Below are 22,247 nucleotides of genomic sequence, written 5' to 3' on the forward strand. Positions count from 1 at the left end.
TTTAAAATCAATTTTGTTGTTACATTTACGAGCAAATCGAACAAATTAGAAATATAAACACAATACGGTGGTGACAGGGACATGTCACCCTAAAAAAATGGAAAATTAACAATAGGAATTGAAAAATCTTTTCTTTTATCATACATAATGGTATTAAACTAAAGTTCATTCATACCAGCTCGCTTGGTTAAATGCAGACACAGATGTCTCACTCGTCTAATAATTCATTCAATGGACCATGGCTTAAGGTGAAGGTCAAAATAAATTCCTTGGGAATGAAGGAATATCAAAGTTTATCCAACTGGATACCAAACAGCATTGACTTAGAAATTTTCCATAAACTTACCTTGCAATAAATTTACATGTCAACTACGGAAGTGTTATAGGGGTATAAAATCAGGATTATCAACCATTTTCTACAAAGGGAAATGCCTGTACCATCTTAGGAAAAAAACACTTGTTCGTATCTTTGAAGAGTTTATATGCTGTAATTGAGCTTTTGAATTTTCCATTGGTATAAGTACTTTCCTTTTTTGAATTTGCCTTGAAGTTGGGTATTTTCATTCTTTATTTTTTAGTCGATAGACCACGACTAAGGGTCATGGCAAAATAATCTCCACATGAGATGTGCTGAAGTTAATACAATCGCATACCATATATAACAAAATTTCTACACATCTGTTTTTTACTCTCGACAAAACTACCACATACTTTTGAATCATGGTTCTATTCAACAATCAGAAAAACTAAAAACTTCAATTTCTTAAACCTAGCTACCGTTAATATGACATAACAGTCAAACTTTATTGTTGATACAAGATAATTTGATAGCCAAGTTAATCTCAAGAAGGGTCAAACATGTAAACTCCAGAAGGATCAATCTTGTTAAGAAAAGTCAAGTAACTAAAGTACAATCCAAGAAAAATGAATATTATAAAGCATGATAAATACTCATCATAGATACCAGGATTAAATTTTGTATTAATGCCAGATGCACATTTCGTCTACAAAAGACTCATCAGTGACGCTTGAAACCAAAAAAAGTTTAAAAGGCCAAATAAAGTACAACATTGAAGATGATGAACAAAATTCAGGTGGATAGGGGAATGGGGGTGTTTGTGTGCTTCGTAACTTGATTGTACAGCAGCAAGAATCATTTTTTTGTACTGTGTTTAACTAGCAACTTTGACAATTCATCATTTAACTTGTAACAACTATAGAATAATTTAAAACAATAGCAAATGAAGATAAATCATGAATTGATGAAAAGAGGGTAAAATATAAACAAAGCCTGAAATCTCAATGTAGCTGCTAATGAAGAAGTTGAATCAAATCAACTACCAGAGGCATGTTTTGTCCAACATGTCCTTCTGTGTATTTATACTGACTTATCCTTCAAAAATGTTCATCAAATGTCATTTTATCTTTTAATAAAAATGTCATAAACATTGTCCATGCAAATAAAAATTGAACAATACATGTAGTTGTCAACTTTTAAGTTGGTTGTTCTCTTATGGGGAAGTGGTCTCATTGTCAATCATAAATCTTATTTTTTTATATACCAGACTAGCAAAACAAGGGATAAATTTCAAACAGGAATGAATGATGTAATTTTGGACCTGATTCAAACCTTAAAAAAGTTTATAAATGATCATGTCCAGTCTCTTCGATCATACCAACATGACTAAATAATTGAGAAATTTCACAGATTTACAAACACAAACCATAGAGTTTATAATTTGTAAAGAATATAAATAAGACCAGCTAGCTTCCAACAAGTTGTACTGAAGTGGGTTTTACACAAAAGAAAACTAAAAGTAATGGATATGGCAACTATCAAGTAAGACAAAAAGAAATTTCACTTTTATATCTTTATTTCAAATACTTCTTTTACATTTTTTTCTTTCTTTCTTTTTTTCTCCCTTTTTTAAAATCAATTTCTTTTATTCCTACTTTTTTTAAATTAAAATCACCAATCTTTTCTTTTCTTTTTTTTTAATTTGTCCCACCCTAATTTTTTCTCCCTTTTTCTTTCACCATTCAGATACTTTTTCTCTGCTTTTCATTTATATCTCATTCTATTTTGATTCTTTTTTTAACTTTTTTTTTATTCTTTTCTATTTTTCTCTTTTACTTTTTTTAACCCTCCCTCCTGGTTTTCTCCTAGTCTAAATCCTTTCCAAAAGCAAGGCATAACATTTCTAAAATTGGAAATTATTGCACATTAAAAACAATTACAAAGTGGATGCCTTGCTGTTGGAAAGCACCAAAACAACAGATGTTTGCATTGCTGGTCAGCTTTGATGGCAGCAAACCTGAAAAAAGAACCTGTCAATCAATGAATCAAGACAAGTTACACCTTAATATTTGACCAATCAAATTAAAGCATGATATGTCAATCAATTGAAGAATGTCAGTTCCTTGGCTACAAGTTTCTAAATTAAGTTCCCATATTAAATTGGTTCCTACATTGTCCTAAGTATCATGGACTAACCCAACTACAATTATTAATCAAAATTACTTAAAACATATTAATTTGGTACAATTGTCTTTTATATTTTATGTTTTTTATAGACCAAGGAAAAGGTTTTTTAAAGGTTTTTTTTTTGTTGTTGTTGTTCATATTTTGAAACTAGTATGGAATCTTTTTATAAAATTTTAAAATATTTCTAATTTTTAACCTATTTTCTTTTTTTTTTCTTTGACAGGGATTTATAAATCTGTTTAATTTTAAAATTTTAAAAGAGTAAAACTTTGCTTTTCTTTTTAAAACAGTTAGCCTTTTTCTAATGTTAAAGAGCTGTACAACAGTTTTTAATATTATAAAATGATATTTATACGAAAAATGATAAATAAATTTGGCATCTTCTGGACTGGTAAAATGACCACAATTTTTTGGTTGCCGTAAAATATGGTTCTTCAATATGGGGAGTAGTATGTTGCCCTTCTGAAGCGACTGAAAAGATAAAAACATAAAAGATTAATACACATAACACAAGCTCAAAATCCTATATGAATCAAATTAAAATCATTTCAGAAATTCTAAACTACTCAAGTTAAATTAATTTAACAAATTTCAAATATTCATCGAGTTTACAAACCAAAAAGTCAATGCTGTATACTTTTCCAATCTAAGTTTGTGTATTTTTTATAACATAGATTCCTTTTCAATTTTTGAACACACAGTGAAATCTTCATATGTTCAATACTAAGATAAGATTGTAAACCAAGATCTGTTCCAAGTCTATTTTTTGTATTCCCCTGTCTACTTCAATTATCCTTAAAACAACAAGATTTCAAGAAAACTGTCAACATAGTTTCTCTCACACATTTATACCCTTTTAAGAACCACATACATAATCTCTGTTTGATTCAAGTTGAAGGCAGGTATGCCATTACATCTTTTAGTGTTAACACATCACTCATTCCTATACAATTACATGTGATGTCCTGCTTCACATACATCCATTCTAAAACTATCAGATACTAGAGATAAAGTATCTCTCAGAACAGGAATGCACACACATGTAACAAATCACAATTTTCAAGTGGCCGACTATATACAATATGAAGTAATTCTGTCAAGTAGTATTTGAGAAAATGCGGACAAAATTTTTAATTTCTTTCAACCTACGGAAAAATAAAGTATGTGCAAATTTGAAGCAGTTGCCTGACAAACTAGAAATAGAGTTCACACATTTCAACTTGAGACAGAAATATTTGTCAGAACAAACAGACAAGATGAATACAATATGTGGAAAAGATCTGTATCAGTAAGAAGTAATGAAATAATAATCAAATCTGGATTTTTTTTCTGCATTTAAAACTTTGGTTTTCATTTTTTCAAATTTTCTTTCGACTTTACCTGTAAAGGAGATCAGCTCCTGCAAATCAGAGTCAATATTAAAAGTTTCAAATTCTTAACAAGTTAGACTTAAATATACATACACATATAATTTTTCTCTATTGCTTATAAACTTGAAGGGGCTTCCCACAAATGTATAATAGGATAACAACAGAAGAGCCTGCCATTCAGTAAAACAACAGAAAATATGAGAAGGTACAGTATTAAAAAAAAAATCAAAATTCAGAGGCAGAATTTGAGGGGAGGCTTCCCATTTATATGATAAAGGAATATAAAAAGCTTCAGTCCAAACCTTGGCTATCTAGGCTCCCCCTTTTTTCTGGAAATCCTGGATCTTACAAATTCTAACATAGGCAGGACTACAGGAGATTACACTCATCAAAAGAAGTCTACAGGTTTCTTACATTTATAGACAAAGAGAGATAACTCCTGTTAATTTAATTCTTTGATTGTAGCTGATTTCAAAAATCTAAATGAAATTGGAAAAATAAAATGCTGCAAATTACTTCCATAATAATAACTTTGCTTGTGCAGTAGAGATAAGAAATGATGAAAGAGAAAATAAGATACCTTAATATTGGCTGGAAAATTGTGTAATTTATGAAAATAATTAGCTGTGAAATTAAGTGGGTTTTGCAGAACATACTTAAAAATAATTCTTAAAAAAAAAAATACTTGTACAAGAATGTCTGATGTTGTTTGGAGGGGCATCTGTATAGCTGTATTTGTTTTCAATTGTCATACCTGAATCTGCCTCTTGGTCTTGGTTGATAATATCCCCCTGGTGAACCTCTATAACCCCCTCCTCTACCACCTCGTGGTCGTCTGTTGGTTGAACTGATACCTGGTCTGTTGGTTCTTTTAGCTGTTACCTATAGCAAATAAACCACATTATAAACTTGTACAATATACATAGGTAAATTCAGGTTACAGAGGATTGCATTGAGTGTGTAGGTATAGGTAAAGGTAATATCTTTGGTTAGCTTGCTTGATAGCAATATAAATTTCAAAGGTTCATAAAAATTATTAATTTTGTCCAGAGACAATGATTTGGTTATTCTTCATAAAGGTGTGACTATAACCAGACTGATAATGGCTACTTGAAGTACAGGGTATGTTTTATCCACAATTTGCTCTATAAAATTATAAATAATTGTACATTGCACATTTACTTACTTTTATTTGTCTTCCTCTAAATAAAGAATCATCTAATGCTTGAGCTGTTGTTACTGAATCCTTGTCAGCAAATTCTACATAGGCAAACCTTCAAAATGCAATAATAAATAGTTTGAATGAATACCTAGCAAAATCTGTACATGTTAGTATTCAATAAACATGAACTTAGAAAACAGAGTCATCAAATCATCATAGCTAACCAAGTCATAAAATCATCTAAGTTCATAATTCTTCCCCGACTTGTTATGATCATGAAGATTTAACTTTACCACCCCCCCCCCCCCTTCCCCCTTTAACTTAATTTGGAAAAAATAGATTGACCAATAAGGATATAAATATAAAATCAATGTCGATCAAACAAAACTTGCAGCAATTTTGACCCCGCCCACTCCACCCCCAAGCTATTTAAATTAAGTTTTTTATCCTTCATTGATTTTTTTATTTAGTCCCTAAGACAGATCATTTTAAAGCAGTAACAAGTTATTTTCAATTGTTGACTAAACCAACTTAACATGCAAAAAACAATTTTACAAAATATTTCAACTTTCCTGTTCGGACTGTGTATTGGTATGACCATGGAAGTAATATTTAGAAGGAATAACAACGACTTCACTTCAAAGGTTTCATCTGCGTTACCGCCCATCTTTCAATAACTTGTTAATTGGTTCAATATCTAGCATGGAAGTTTAGTCTCCGCATGTGATCGATCAAATCACTGACACTTATCGGTCATTTTCGTGTTCACGGAGAACTACGAACAGACAAGTTTTTGTCGAATATACTTGCGAAGTAACCCGAATAGTCAATCGTTACATTCCGTTGATGTACGCTGCCGAAAAAGTCATTCGTTCAATTTTTATTTTAGTCCAATTTTTCCATATTTTTTGTTAGTTTGATTCTTATAGTTAAAACCGACAGCTTTCACATACGAAATTGGAGAACAAAGTTGTGTCATTTCAATTTTAATATTAACAGACAATTAAAAAACCATTTCCGTATAAAGTTAAGAAGATGATTGTACAAAAATACGTTTGGACCCCCTTTATTATCAATTAAAATATTCACAATTCTTAACGGTTCTATCCTTCAATTTAAGTTCTTGATACATAAACTAATTTGTGTAAAAATGAATTTACCGTAAGACAGATAGATTCAAGCCCATTTCGTCGGCTTGTTATATGTTTTGCTGTATAGCTTATTATATTAATACAAGCATTCCACAATAAACACTTTTTAAATATATATTTACGAAAATATTATCCCCGTTTTAGTTGTCCAGTTTCAATAATGCAATCAATGACATTTATGACATATACATAAATTTAGAATACTTGAAAGTAAATATTATTTTATTCAATCTCGATAAACTTTGCACATTTCAACAGTAAAAAAATATATGCCTACATTTGCCTACATTATTTTGTTAAACATCATGTGAAACCTGATCGATTCATCGGTATTTACCTGTTTAACTCGGGATCCGCTTTTAACCGGAAAATACTTTTAGAACAGTTTAAAACAAACGGTAAAAAGCAAAAATAAGCTAAATCAAATACAATTTTCCATGTTAAACTGCTGTAGTTTGAACAATTTTCATCCGTTTTTCAAGTTTTTTACGTCATACGACTTCTTTTGGAAGGTAGATGTTTTATATGATACAGCGCCACCTTCTTATTAATTAACCGCGGATGTCACACAGGTACTTTATAATTAACGGACTCGATAAAACCACGTGACTGATAAGAAATTCAAGATGCTAGTTTACAACCGCGGTAACGCAGATAGTAACCAAAGGGGTCTTACCGCTGAGACTATAATTGGATAAAATTGTATGACTTTAGTACAGAGCCCAGCATGCTATAAATACATGCTAATTAGTCGTTGTTATTCCTTCTAAATATTACTTCCATGGTATGACTTAATATATACAAAATATTTCAACTTTCCTGTTTGGACTGTGTATTGGTATGACTTAACATACCAAATATCTCAACTGTCAATTTTTACAGAAACATGTTTCATAGCATATTTGAATTAGTATACTGAATACATAGACAATATTTACCCTTTAGGATGTCCTGTGAATTTATCACATAAAATAGTCACTCTGTTTACTGAACCACATCCATGGAAATGTTGTTCCATTTCTTCTGCAGTGGCACCATAATCTACCTGTAAAAAAAGAGTTGAAAAACTTTATATAAAGTGTTTGAACACAACTATATAGTCAAATTTCAAACATCTAAAACTTTTAAGTTGTATCGATATCTGAACACACATCTTTCAAATTTAATTTCTATTCATATCTACACATAAAAAGTGACATAATTACAGAAACTGTGCTAAGCTTATTGTATCTACCAAAAAAAGATTGAGTACACATTTTTTTCTTACTAACATGATTGCTGTCAACCATTCATCTTTAATTAAGATTTTGGTATTACAACATAAACAAATGACTTTGTAATCAGCTTTGCTGTTCATGTAAATTTATAAAATATTAGTTGAAAAAATCTCACCTCAACTTAAAAAGTGACATATGCATATATGGTTAATCAGTTATGTATTGAAAGTTTGAAAAGAAAATATATATATAATACCCAGATGATTTACTTCTCGTGATATTCAGTGTTTTATTTGGCAAGTTTTATGTAAAACCAGTATTTTATTTGGCAAGTTTTATGTAAAAACAGTATTTTATTTGGCAAGTTTTATGTAAAAACAGTATTTTATTTTATTTTATCTTTTTAATACTTTCAATACATGTAAAAAAAATAAATTTTAGGGAATGATAAATACATTTGACTTTTAAATCTTATAGGCCATAAATTAAAGGTGTTCGGGCTATAAAAACAAATAGGTTTGCCTACTCAAATTCTTCTATCGTCCTGATTTGAAGAAGTTTTTTTTTAATCAGATAGGCATGACAGACTTATTAACACCCGATACTTCAATTTCTCTTTTTGAAAAAAAAAAAGGAAAATGCCTACCTACCTACCCACTGTCTCAACCTTTGGGTAGGGTTTGGGCAAACCAAAATATTTTTAATTGTGGCCTCATCGATCACTTACTTCATATTTTAATACCCTTTTTCATAATATTGTTTCTTATCATTATATTGTTTTTCAAAACTTACATGTTGTGTTCTTGATTAATATAAAAACGTCAAGAAAAGTCAACACTCAAACTTTTTACTGTAATTCAAATCAATTGTAGTCCAGATAGAGACTACATGAACTATACATTGTATGTATATTCCTTAGCTACTTTCTAAACAACTTACATTGCCAACATATATTGATCTTGCATCTGCATCTAATTTTTCTTCTACTGTTGGGAAACCAGCTAAAAAATAGTAAATAATTGTGATTTATATATGCAAAGTTAACATAAGAACTGTTGTTAAATTTGAAATAAATACTAATATAAAACCTGTTGTACATGTTGTATCTGATGGTAAAATATATATGTCTTAGCAAGCTTAAAGGATTATTATCGCTGTGACTGTGTTGGAAAGATTACACAATTATTGTGGATGTAAATTTCTTCAGGTCAAGATTCAGGTTGTGAAATTACAATGATATGAACAAATGAATGTATTTACTGAATATTTAGTTGAGCAAAGAAACAAAACTGTAAAATTTTAGTTCAAAGATGTTTTTCCTGGATTGCCTCAGTGTTCATTCATTAAACACACTTATCAATGTTGATGTCAGAAATACATGTATGCAGTGTTAAAATGCATGAAAAAGCATCTTACTATTAACATGATTAATGTCAGGTGCACCTTACCAAAGATTTTCAGAAGAACCAGGGATAGTATTTTGTTGTTGAATATATGACGTTAAAATCTAATGACATATTTTCATTTTTTTTATTTGCCTGTGTGAAAACTAGGACTTATCACTTTTCAATGTTATTGACCTACAATGTATATAAACAAGTATCCGGACATCTAAACTGAATTCAAAATTTTCAACTGACTAATAATTACTTGACCATAATGATAGTATAAATCATAATAATACATATATAGTAGTGACTATATTTTAACTCTACCTGGCTGTGCTAACGTAGGTGAGGTCATCTGCATTTCTTCATCTACAGACTTTTGCATTTGTTTCAACTTTTCTGCTTCCTCTTCCATTTCTTTAACTCTAGCTTTAATGGCTTCTAATTCCTAAAAAGAAACAATTTCACATGTTGATGACGAATACATAATTTATAATTACATTATAGAGTACTAGTGTGATAACATTTGTGAGGGAATTCCAAATGTTTGTTATACATGTACCACTGTATACTTCACATGTTTCAAGCTTTTTATGACAATACCACTTTACCAATCAAAACAAATTTTTTTGCAGTGTTGATTTCGCTTTGTAGTCACATATTATTTGTGAAACATCTTACTTTTGAAAAGGGTAAATGTTTATGTATGATTGTGTACATTAACATGTGCATATACATGACATATGACCTGCTTACTAGACACTTGACAAATCCATATAATATTTTATCCATGAAGTCAAAGGTTTAGTGAAAATGGAACCTTTGATATATTTTTAACTAAACTGCGATTTTGTTAGAGAGAAGAATTTTCCATGTACAGTACAACCTGTGACTTACTCTTAATAATGATCAACATCCAATAGCGGCCATTTATTTGGGGTCATAAAACCTGGGATTTCCCTTGATCCTCGACTAGTTTTGTGTATTAACTAATCAACTGAATAATGATTGACATAAGGGCTATCATGGTGAACATAAGTTTTTATGGCCAACAATAATAAGATAATGTCACAGTTAGTACTGTAGACACTTACTGGATCCTCCACTGCACTTTCTTCCTGTGTTGTTGTAGCATCTCCATCCCCTCCTTCAAACTGGTTCTCACCATCTAAATCTGTCAGACCTACTTCTTCCTGGTCTCCTTGCAAGTTTAACAAAGCATCTTCTCCATTCTCTGGTGTATCAGCCATCTGAAACAAAGGAGAATATGTTTAAAGGCTTGCTACATTTGTACATGTATGTACATGATCATTCAAATTCAACTTTTTAAAAATATTAACATCTTTACAAATTTTCTGCTAACAACTAACAGTTTGCCATTTTATTGACACCTCCAGAGGACAAAACATCTTCTATGTTCTCTTGTGTATACATGTACTAATATGCAATCTAATACAATTTAAAAAAAAAAAAAAAAAAGAAGACATAACAGAAAAGCAAATTTAAAGCAGCCATTAATTTAGATTTCTCATTATATCTAAATATAACAGTTTGTGTGCCCAATGAAGTATAAATGGTAAAGTTGCTTACCGGGGTATATACAATGAAGGTCTGCATTTACATTTATAAATATATACGTTTGTACTGTACACATGTACATATACATTGTACCAAGAACCTGAAAAACCTTCAAAATATTGTTTTCTTTGCTTGCTCTTTTGTAAAAAAAAAAGTTCCAAGGTTCTGTAACAAGGAACGAAGCCTGCTATTAATATAATATATATAATAATAATGAAGACTTTATTAAAAGAAGATAAAATAGGTTAGTACAATACTAATCTCCCCTAAAAAAAATGGTGCAAAATTCTGAATTCCTTGGGGGTATCTTGGACCCTTAAAAACATCATTTTTTAATGAAGATAATATAAATGATTAACTATTCTATTGTCCACTGTCAACTCATACATTTTTACCACTGCCTCCCCTGTCCCCCTTAAACAGTATCCAATTTGGAGACAGAAAAAAATGTCTGACACCACTTAGGAGAAGTGATTGTAAATGTTGTATCAAGGTTAAAAACAAAATGTACAATGAAGTTTCAAAATTTCAAATTCTATATGATTTCTTTCAGAATTAATTTGTTTATCAACTATTAATTAACAAGTTCCAGTTTGAATCATTTATCAATAACATATGAACAATAGTCAATAGAACATGTACATGTCACATGCACAAATTTAATGTACTATGTTCCTATTGTATGAAACTGCAGGCACTCGTTTTGTGTGACCCACATGCACTAAACAAGCCCCTGTGTCTGTGACGGGAGGGTCAATTATCCATGAGTTTACTAGTCAACCTTCCCATTGATAGAAACATTAAGTGTATCTGTATCTGTATGTTACACAGTGCATGATCTGATCACGGATATATGTGCACTGGAAGGAGAGCAGGTTGGTTAGTCCAACCATTGGAGGGCAGCTGTGAATCCCTCAACTGTCTTTTGACATGCAGTTACTTCGCCCAGAAGTGCCTGTGGATGGAGCTGTCAGGTTGCATTTGTGTCGTTATGTGTGTGTGAGGTGTGGTATATTGTTGGACATATTATCATATATGAAAGATATACTTTCTGGAATCAATTTTCTAGGTAAAAGCATTTGACGAAATTATGAGTGGAAATTGGGTACAACACAGTTTGGCAAAATTGGAACAGAAATGCAATTAATTTTGGAAATGTGGCCACAGGAGGTTGAAATCCTATCAATGAGGGTCTATAAATATGTCAACTCGACTATCACAGTAGAGCTTCTCTCACTTTAAACACTGACGTAAAAACCTCAATCTCTTGTACTTAAACTGTTTTGGACATTTTAAAACGTTATAGGGAAGCGACAACAGACAAGCATTCAGTGAAAAAGCTCCACCGGAATTATCATTCACTCAATAAACCAAACATATAAAATGCATTTATAATTAAAAATTCATCAGATAAACTATCAATCTTTTTCACCTTAGTATTGTATTTTCTTAAAAGTATCTTTTTAATCCCAGATGGTACTGGATTATTTGAGTGTAGATACTTTTTTGGCTCTTTGATGATTTTTGCAGATGGACTAATCGTATCTTCAACAAAAGAGATTTGGTATCAGTCAATACCAATTGCGACATTAAAATATAGTATGAACAAAAACGTACCATACAAATAGGGAAATTGAAAACTTCACCTATCTTTCACATTTAATTCAATTACAATTTTTATTCTAAATCGATATTCTAGAAACTACAAAAATATGAGCGTTAGGGAGCTTTTCAAATTGATTGAATAACACAACATATAGGTTACACACAAAAGATATGAAAAGTTTTTACATCTTGTGACAATTCTAAACGTAGGCCTACTGTGCATCAGTGCACTGTAAAATACTTTAGATGCCATATTAATGCTAAGGGGGCTCGCGGGTCTAAATCATTTTTTTTATTTGATATAGGATTTCGCCTTATTTTTGTATATAAGAACTTTATCTTATACTTAAATAGAAAAATGAAATAAAAAAATGAGGTCACCGTTCATTTACGCTCACAATCTCCCTTCGAAAGAAACATACATTTTTGTTAATGTTAATTTTTTTCTGTTGAATTAATATGAGAAAAATCGGTAATATCGAAATAATTTTTTTTTTTTTTTTTACAGAAATCGCTGAAATTTTACAATTATTTAGTTTATGTATACAGCTTATTCGAAAACAACCCTAAAAAATGTAGGTCACCGATGAGTTAAAAAAGATGTTTCAATTTTAATGCCAAAAAGTGGCATTTTTGCATCAAAGGGAAATAATTTGGAGCTTTTCAAATGATATATACATTTTAAAAGTCACCTGTGGCCAACCCGAAAAGATATTTTTGAATGATTTTTGTACCCTAAGATAAAGCATGGAAGTATTATATTGTCAATATAATACTTCCATGGATAAAGTAACAACTACTAAATGCAGCAATTTTATCTGACCATATCGGGAAATAGGTATTTAGTCGGATCTTAACACATACTTGTGATTTGTTTAAACCGGTTTTCGATAAAAATATACGAAGAAATGTCAAAATGTTTAGGATTTAATTAAATCCGTATTTCGGTAAGATTGTGCAAGCATACGATTTTTATTGCGTCTTACACTTTGAGAAGCGAATAATCTGTAACTACTTTATTCAAATATTCTGTAAAAACGTTTATTTGAGCTATGAAAGTCAAGTGGCTCGAGAATTTTTCTGAGGAAGTTTTAAAAAAGTGCAAACAAATATTTTTACAGTGGGTTAGCTTTCATTAGTCTTCACTATCCATAGATTAACAACTTTTGGTTATATTTATAATTCAGAATCATCATTGAAGGTGGAGCACGATTGCGCAGTTAATTAATTATATGGATGTGGCATTTGTATGATGAGTGACATTCCGTGGTATTATGTGCCAATTCGAAAAAGTTATACGAGAATTGTCTCCCCTTAACAGGTTCATTTTTTTTATAATTATGTTTAGGTTTCTGATATAATTTTGAATTATTACAAAATGAATCAATGCAATATATTTCAGTTTTTGTTATTGATGTATCAAAACAATTGATGTACGAATATAATTTCATAAATTTGAAACGTTTAAAATTTTTACATACCAATATAAAGAACTTTTTATCATTTTTCAAATAGACTATGAATAAAAGTTGCAGTAATAGAATTTTACTTCCCTTCATGATAGATTGATTGGGAATAAAGATAAAAAAAAAATTGATTGGGAAATGAGCCAGAGTTATATTTTTTGGATCACAGAGAGGGACTAGCTAGCAAATTTTAATTGTAGCTAATTCATTGTTAAAACAATGTTCCACTATAAACGAATGTTAATTTATACAAATATAAGGACTTAGTAAGCTAAATCTACAAACTTTATTTGAAATTATGAATTTTTATTGCAATAGATTAATATGCTACTAAATGTAATTAATAAAATTTGAAAATGAAAATGAAAAGTTTAAGTTTTTTTCTGAAAATATTATACCCGCGAGCCTCCTTAAAAGCATAGAATGCAAAATAATTTTTATCTTAAAACATAGCACAAGTTAGAATACAAAGCACACCAGATAATAGCAAATTAAAAAGCTGAAATGTAAACAAATCAAATAGTCTGTTGTAATGGTTTATGTTCTTCCTCGTGGAATATTGTGATGCTTTGAAGTTAAACTAAAGTCAATGTCCCTAAAAGCAGTATTTTTTTCTAAAGGTGACCAAAGGTACACTACAAAATGTTAGTTTTAAATATGCTGATCATATTGTGTTAGATATGGTTGAAGAATTTACATATCTTGGTGTATGATTATTTTGTAGAACAGGAAGTTTTACAAATGCAAAAAGGCACAAGCTGGTAAAGCAACAATGGCTATGCAGAGACCTATATGTGTATATATGTCTCTGCATGTAGCATGTGTGAATTACATATTTATATATGCATGTATAAAGCAGAGACATATATGTCTCTGTATAAAGTAAAACTTAAAAGTTCTAACCCGGAGGAATGACCTTCTCATGGACGTTCTTAATAAATTTACATAGTTTTTCTAATATAATTACATTTTTGGAGGCAAATAGCTGTTCAAACTCATAATTTTTTAACATTTTCGTGACAAAAGGGGCAATCAGATTTATTCTTTCATTGATAAGTTAGCTACTTAGAATATTATTTTTATATAAATTTGTAACATATAGAACGCGAAGTGTTTAACTTTTAGTTTAAGTCATGATTATGACCTTTTTTTAGTTGAAATTTTTAAAACTTAACCCAGAAGTCTAATTATTAACCAATTCATCCCTAGGAAATGAGGGACTCGGTGACCGGGTTGTCAAACTTGTTTATTAACCTTATCACTGGCCTGTAAAACATTGAGATTGTAAATTCAAACCTGCAATGTACTTGGCAGATGCTTTCACAGGTGTAACAGCTATACCTCATATTAAAAAATAAATAAATAGAATTTTTTTTTTTTCGAAATGCTTTTGATTCATTAGTATTTGTAAATTGTAAAGAAAAAAACAAAGGAGTTATACATCCCCTGGCTAGCCAATTCACACTTGTACATGCGTGGATTTTGATGCTCAGTATTTTTGCCCTATAAATATCTTCCGGATTTCTATCAATGTAATAGTAATAACGATACATACCCCAAAGCCAATTACATGATATTATCTGCTTACTTCATATAGTGATGGCATAACAAAAACCACGATTTAATGAAACACCAACGAAGGTATGTACTCAGGTTGTTTTAATTAATAATACGGATTATGAGGGGTCTTTTTTAATTTTGGTGGATAGTGTGAGTCTGGAAAGGCGGTGGACGAGGTTACTAGAATTTGAAAGTGTGGACGAGGTTATTGGAAATCGTGCACGGGGCTATATGCTATTTGTTTGCAATCCTTTTGTATTAGTTGTGTTTTCCCTTTGTGGTCCGATAAAGTATATAGCTAGAGAAACAGCGTTTATGCAAATGAATACCAAAACTTTAGTTAAATCAATGTAATTCTACGGAAGTTATTCCGGTGTCCTATAGCCATTCTTCCCCCATGCCAAATTTTCCGGGGGGAAAGACTGGATCGATCCAATATTTCCCCCCGGAAAAATTAGCATGATCCCACTTTTCCCTCTCAACGTTATGGGGGGAAAAACAGGATCAGGCCAATTTTTCCCCCGTAGTATCGTAAGAAGCTAAATTTTCCGCCTTTTAATGTAACGTCGGCAACGTCACGGTAAGATTTTTTTACAAAAAAAAAAAGAATAGTAACTTTTCTTTTATCAGTTGATAGTTAACAAAGCTTCGTCGTATGAATATACATTTGATTTGGATTTTATATTTATACACACGAAGCACATTCTGATGTGATGATCACATCCATTCTCTTTCGTAAACCCTTGGTATCATTGACTTAATGAATACGATAACTTTAACCACTTCTGGTCAATTGATAGATTTTCCTTGGACAGACGTCCATGATATCTCCAAAGTAATACATGTATGGTAAAATGACTTCACATGATAAATCATGAAAAGTATTACTAAGTAAAAGAACTCTCTAAAGACACGGATAGAGAAGAATACTCGTCAGTAAACTTAAAGCTTACATTCAGGAAAAGAAGTCCGATACGGATGAAACTTCATCAAACCTAGGGGATGTACACCTGCTTTAACTAGCACAGGCGACGTGGAAGTACAGGAACTACCCATATCATAATTTGTGCTGTACAAGATCTACAAAAAATCCCATTTGCCCTACAGGTGCATAGGGTCGAACACCATCCATCACTAATGATACAAACTCGACCTGGTAGTAAGGCCACTGGGGCCGTAAGGCATTAACTACGCTAAACCCTCATATAGTCGGTTATAAAATGCTCCGACCATGAAAGTGTGATATAAATCAAACAAAACTCAAGGACTTATTTATAACCAAAAAAAATACGGAAAAAAAAACAATGACCAACATGAAACAACAACGACGACTATACTACATATGTCTGGCTTTAGAATGGCACTTACAGAATGTGCACGTGGCGGCCTTAAAATTAACCCCGGACAGCAAAGTCACAAGAAATAAACTGTAAAATATCAGTTGCAGTTGATTACTATGTAGGTAATGTGCACAATAATCACTTACATAAAAACAATAAACACAAAGTACTGAAACAAAAGTAAAAAGTATTCGTTGTTTATACTGAAAGGTATTTAAAAGCTAGTTAAAATGTAGTCTAGTCTAACTAGTGGACATAGACAGAATGGTAAACATGTTGTATATGTTACATGTAGACAGACTTCTGGACAAATAGACAGACAGTTAAAAATGCAATGCGACACATACAAAACCTGATGAACAGAAGGACAGACTAGTTGACAGATAGACAGACTGAGAAACCTGTACATAGACTTGTGTAAATGTAAATAAATGTAATTCTTACACTGTTCGGTTTGATTTCAAGACTTGCATATAAATATAGTGTAATCTATATCATGGGGGGAAAGATTAGCATGGGGGAAAAGTTACTATATGTATACGGATTGTCAACTTTCCGCAGGGGAAGAATGACAATGATCCAAAATTTCCCCGGGGGAAACATTGGCTCATGCCAGTCTTTCCCCCGGGGGAAAAACTGGCATGGGGGAAGAATGGCTATATAACACCGGCCTTGCATATAATTATATACGCCATATCAATTATATAGACAGCCTACATTGAACATTAGTAAAGAGACAAACTTTTTCACTGAACTTAAATTGTTTTTTAAACCATGCAATTTTCCAGCAAGTTTTTGTTCTGAAAAAAAGTAGAATAACAAACTTTGACAAATTGAGCTCCGAGGAAATTTCGGCTAAACAAAAAGACCGCTGGCAAACAAACAAAAGCTTATATACATCAAACGAAGAGATAACAACTTTCATACTTTTGAATTGGTTCAGCTATTTTTCTTATGTAGAAAATTGTGAATTAAAAATGGGTTTATAGCTAGAATTTAACGCACTTTATATAGGTAACATTTCCTTATATTTAGCTATTGGTCAGGTTAAACAGACTCGATAAATGGCTGCCTTGATTTCATTTTCCAGACCAAAATATTGAAAAAGCTTATACACGTCATTCTCGCAAAGAACGCATATATCAAATTAATGAATGTGAAGTTTAATACTGTGTTTTGGTTTATAATAAGAAAGTTATACTTTAAATGTCGATATTGCATGAAATAAAACTCTACCAAAATTTGGAAACAATGGAAGCTTATCATGAGTTTGCATTATGTGCGCCGAAAACAAAGTTGAAATTTAATGAAATTTACCCTTTACTGTTATATTCATTTCATGCACAGTGTATACATAGTGCACTTTAATGTTTATGAGGGTGATAAAGAGGGGGTGCTTGTCCGAAAGAAAAAAAACGTGAAATAAGACATAATTTCACGTTGAACTTGAAATAATTTCTGTAATGAACGTTGCACGAAAAATATATTCTTTTATGTGAACCTTTTGTGACTGAGTCACTGTATTCTTGTATATATTAAATATTTGTTTTATTTGATATTCACGATTAAGTATAAACATTTATGATATAATTGGTTTTCGGCTTTTAAAGAAGTATTTCTTGACGATCCCTGCCAAGTGTTTGAATTTATTTGAAAAATACCGAGCACGCAAAATAAGACTTTGAAAATCACGATGCACGTAAAATTAAATAAGCAGAACGCGTTGAACGAGGCAACCGTCTTGCACGACTGAACGTCAAATAAAAAGATAAAAACACGTTGAACGTGAAATAAAAAACGGCGATCATGTTGCACGAAAATAACTTTACCACCCACGTTTATAGTGAGCATTGCGCATTTTGTTTATCAAATGGATAGAGTGATTCAGGTTACCTTCACCACAAGACACGTCTTTAAAGGTTCAAAGCAATAAAAAATACATTTTACACTAAACAATTTGATAGTCAGCGACAGAAGAACGTCTTAAATCATTTAACTGCAAACCAAAAAGTAAAGTAGACAAACATATAGATATAAGCAAAAAATTGTTTGTTAGCTTGTCATCATAAAACATTGAAATATGAGAAATAAGATAACTTAGTCGAATTTGAATTTATTTTAGGAATGGGCTGCAGTGCTCTGAAAATCCATCTGGTTATTGCCGCTGTTTGTTTGATTAGTAAGTATACATATGTATTAAATTATCTATTTTTATATTATGTGAAGTTAGCAGCCGGTTATTGAGGTTTTGTTTTTTCAGTCATATTAAACACGATTCTTGAAATTTTAATATTATCAAAATTATTGAAACCAATTCAAGCATACATGAATGTATTATAGATATAGAAATACCTAACCAGCCGAGGTCAAATACTTAATATGGACCCCTTTATTTTAACAGCTGACCTTAAACGTAAATATTTGAAATTAAATTACCTATTTTTATAGAATATATTTCAAAATGGATTATATGTGTCTTTAGCAATTTTATTATTTACTTTTGTGCTGGATATGAATCGAATGAACTAACATTAATACATCTTCCTATGTTCTATCCATCTAAATTTTCAGTTGGTTCTCAAGTCTCACTATTACAACATACACTGGTGACCATAGGTTGGGGAAACGTTTAACCCCGCCAATAGACACGTTGACTTGATGTATGTGCCTGTCACCAACCAGTAGCATGTTGTCTAGTCTCATGTCTAGTGGTTATCGTTGTTTCTTGTCTGTCATTTTTTTCAATCAGTCAAGTAACTCGGATCCAGGTTTCTATGTTTTTTAAAATCAAATCAATGATAATAGATTGTTCTTCAGTTTTAAACAATTTTGTTAATTAGCAGTCTTTCTCTATGCCTTCTGATATCTGCCACACCTATCATCAATCCACGTATACTTTCTGATATCTGCCACACATATCACCAATCCACGTTTACTTGCTGATATCTGCCAAACCTAACCACAATCCACGTATTCTTGCTGATATCTGCCACACCTATCCAAAATCCACGTATACTTGCTGATATCTGCACCACATATCTACAATCCACATATACTTTCTGATATCTGACACACATAATCACAATCCACGTATACTTTCTGATATCTGCCAAACCTATATACAATCCACGTAGTGAACTATTCTTTATGTTTTGTATACGTTGATGGTGAAGATATTACTTTAGAAAGTAGTGGCTTTAAAAAAAAATAAGAATTCACAATTGAGGGATATATATATATATTGATTGAATATGATATTATAATTAAGAAAGATATAGTTGTAAATAATTTTATGAGTTTGAACGAAATTTGCCATCTGAATGAAATGATTGACAATGAGAGCATTAACAAACATATGATACAGTTTAATTTTGTCATTATAAAAAATATATTTTTAGGTGGCATTTATGGTGGCAGAGTAAAGCGAAATGTTGTCGAATTTGGTGATATGGTAGGTGCAGCGACTGGCAGAGACCCGTCCGACTTTTATGGATATGGAAATTACTGTGGCATAGGTGGCAGTGGCGTAGTTTTAGACCCTATCGACGCGTAAGTTTTTTCTTAGATTTTAATCTTCAAAATATTACAGGACAAATAACTTTTATTCAAATGACTTTGCTACCTAACTTTTCCTTTTCTAAATGCAATGACAAGGTTCGTGCCTGTCCTGTTATATTTTTTCATCGCATATAGAGTTTCTCTTTTTTGTGTAATGAGTTATCAGATCAATTTGTACTTTTTGTACCACTTGAACTCAACAGTAGGCCACACAAGTTTGGATTGGACAAAACGTACAATAAGCGAAGATGGAATTCAAGATGAAATGTTGCAAAAAGAGGACAATTTTTAAAGTTGAACATTATATTTCCAATCTGACTTGCAGGAACTTTAAATTTAGTTATACACCAGGCAATATGTCAGGCTTTGTCATTTTTATCATTTTGTAATTTTTTTTCAGATGTTGCGCACAGCATGACGACTGTTACGAAGACCAGAAAATGGCACACTGTAGAATGTTTTCTCCGAAATATTCCTGGTTTGTCAGCGAAATAGGAATAACGTGTAGTAAGTAGATCCATAATCATTTCTCATCGTTTTCTGAGGACAAATCAGGGTAATTTCGTACAATGACTGTTTTATTTCTCATGGTCGCGTGGGCCTCAGCCCTGAATATGTAGTTTGATTAATGTAGGCCCATGTTTTTATGAAAAAGAAGTTAAGGTAATATCATAATACATCTAAACACGAAGTATGAAGCATACAGGTGTTCCAACTTTAAAAATATAAAGTAAATTACTTAACGCCGCAGCCGTCGGATCGATATCCCTATGTCGAACATAGTTGCGACAGAAGACGCAGGCTATACAAAACCCATAACCGTAGTGGATACATTGAATGGTTTGATGGCAGCACGATCGGACACTACATTCAAAATAATATTGTTCAAAATCGTGTCGTCATAAAAATGCATGAAATATTTTACATTTGATTACAGTTTATAAAAAAAATCATTGGGAGTAAATTTAACTAGATAGAAACATGGTTATATCTGGAGTGGATAAAAACGGATTTTAAGATATTTTATTACGTTTTCCTACATGTGTTGATCTGTGTAGTTGATTATACGACATTTTTGTTGACATATATACAGTGACAAAGTATCTACATGCAGTGCCATTGTGACATTGTTCAGTAGTAATGCTCTACGACATGTTAGGTTTTATTATGTATTAGAAAAACTTATATATAAATGATGTCGAGATATATATATATATATATGACCAACAGTGTCATCATCTGTGTGTGCTCCTCATCTGTTGTACAAACAAAATGTCAAAATACCTTCGTGTTTAACATTTCAAGTATACCAAATCCCGACCATAAGAGGGCTTTATAACCATTGGCCCAATCAACTTGTGAAGATTGTAAAACACAATCATCATTAAGCTTGCGGGCATACAAAGAAAGGAATTTCGATAGTAAAGAACTATATATGTTGTAGGATTTACATGCCGTTATTGTCTGTCTGAAAATAATAATAAAAAAAAATTTCTCCTCGGAATTACTCCCAAGTTACGATGAAAGTGTCTATAAAACTTATGTATTCCATCTGATTAATTTGCAGGTGACGCACCAGACGACTTTTGCAACCGCCATCTTTGTGAATGCGATAAGAAATGTTCTGAATGCTTTGCAGAAAACCAGGAGTTTTACCAACCAACATTAGTCAGGAAAGTCCATAGTTTTGCCAGCCGTCTCTACCATTTTCTTGATCCGGTTTTTCATTTTTTTTAAGAAGAAGTGACTTAATAAGGATACACCACTATACACATATCATTAATCATTTTACAATTTCAAATTAATTGCATATGTAAGCACTGAATTTGCTTTCTTGGTAAGAACTACGTATTTGTAAAAATATTTCTCTAATTCTTCGTCAATTTATCCCTTTCTGCACCTATTGTTTAAAAAAATTTTAAACAACGTGTGGTTCGTTTGATCTCAATACTTCATTGGTTAAAATCCGATTATGACGTTGAATTTTCTTGTTTTCCTATGGATTTACTATTGTGACGGCACGAAAAAAGTCCGACCATGTCTGATGACGTCACATAGAAAGAACAAATCTTCGAAAAGAAGGAATTAGTTTGCCTGCATAATGTTAGAAAATCATTAGAGAAACAGATTTCACCACCAAATCTCGTGTACAAATTTAACTGTCTCGAGTGGATAAATATCGTATTACACTCGATGCAGTGGTAGAATCTATATGTAGATGTTAACGTTTATAACATTTATTAGGGAGCAATAATTTTCCTTCAAGTTATGGTTTCTTTTTTTACTTTTTCAGAACAAATTATTTAGTTTTTCGACGCGATCAATCAGATATTTTTTTCAAAATTTAACACTATAAGGTCAAAGGAG

At 31.5% G+C, this 22,247-nt stretch overlaps 2 protein-coding genes across 4 annotated transcripts; one reads left to right on the forward strand and one right to left on the reverse strand.

Moving 5' to 3' along the window:
* Positions 1-550: 550 nt before the first annotated feature.
* LOC134721825 (polyadenylate-binding protein 2-B-like) lies at positions 551-11,931 on the reverse strand. Its single transcript, XM_063585066.1, has 8 exons — positions 11,784-11,931; positions 9,868-10,023; positions 9,101-9,221; positions 8,325-8,386; positions 7,107-7,213; positions 5,042-5,129; positions 4,610-4,737; positions 551-2,956 (listed from the first exon to the last, which is right to left on the reverse strand). The coding sequence occupies exons 2-8, from the start codon at positions 10,021-10,023 to the stop codon at positions 2,920-2,922; spliced, it is 699 nt and encodes a 232-aa protein (XP_063441136.1). The 5' UTR covers positions 11,784-11,931; the 3' UTR covers positions 551-2,919.
* A 3,021-nt stretch (positions 11,932-14,952) lies between these two features.
* On the forward strand, positions 14,953-21,822 carry LOC134721827 (neutral phospholipase A2 3-like). 3 transcript variants are annotated; one of them, XM_063585068.1, is made up of 5 exons: positions 14,953-15,063; positions 18,445-18,501; positions 19,721-19,871; positions 20,281-20,387; positions 21,448-21,822. In XM_063585068.1, exons 2-5 carry the CDS (start codon positions 18,447-18,449, stop codon positions 21,615-21,617), a joined length of 483 nt encoding a protein of 160 aa, XP_063441138.1. In that variant the 5' UTR covers positions 14,953-15,063; positions 18,445-18,446; the 3' UTR covers positions 21,618-21,822. The 3 variants fall into 3 exon arrangements, with proteins under 3 accessions (XP_063441138.1, XP_063441137.1, XP_063441139.1); XM_063585067.1 differs by having other exon boundaries at positions 15,051-15,075; XM_063585069.1 differs by lacking the exon at positions 14,953-15,063 and adding an exon at positions 15,165-15,186.
* Positions 21,823-22,247: the final 425 nt, after the last annotated feature.

The sequence above is a fragment of the Mytilus trossulus genome, chromosome 6 (assembly GCF_036588685.1).
Source record: "Mytilus trossulus isolate FHL-02 chromosome 6, PNRI_Mtr1.1.1.hap1, whole genome shotgun sequence".
Taxonomy (NCBI): Eukaryota; Metazoa; Mollusca; class Bivalvia; order Mytilida; family Mytilidae; genus Mytilus; species Mytilus trossulus.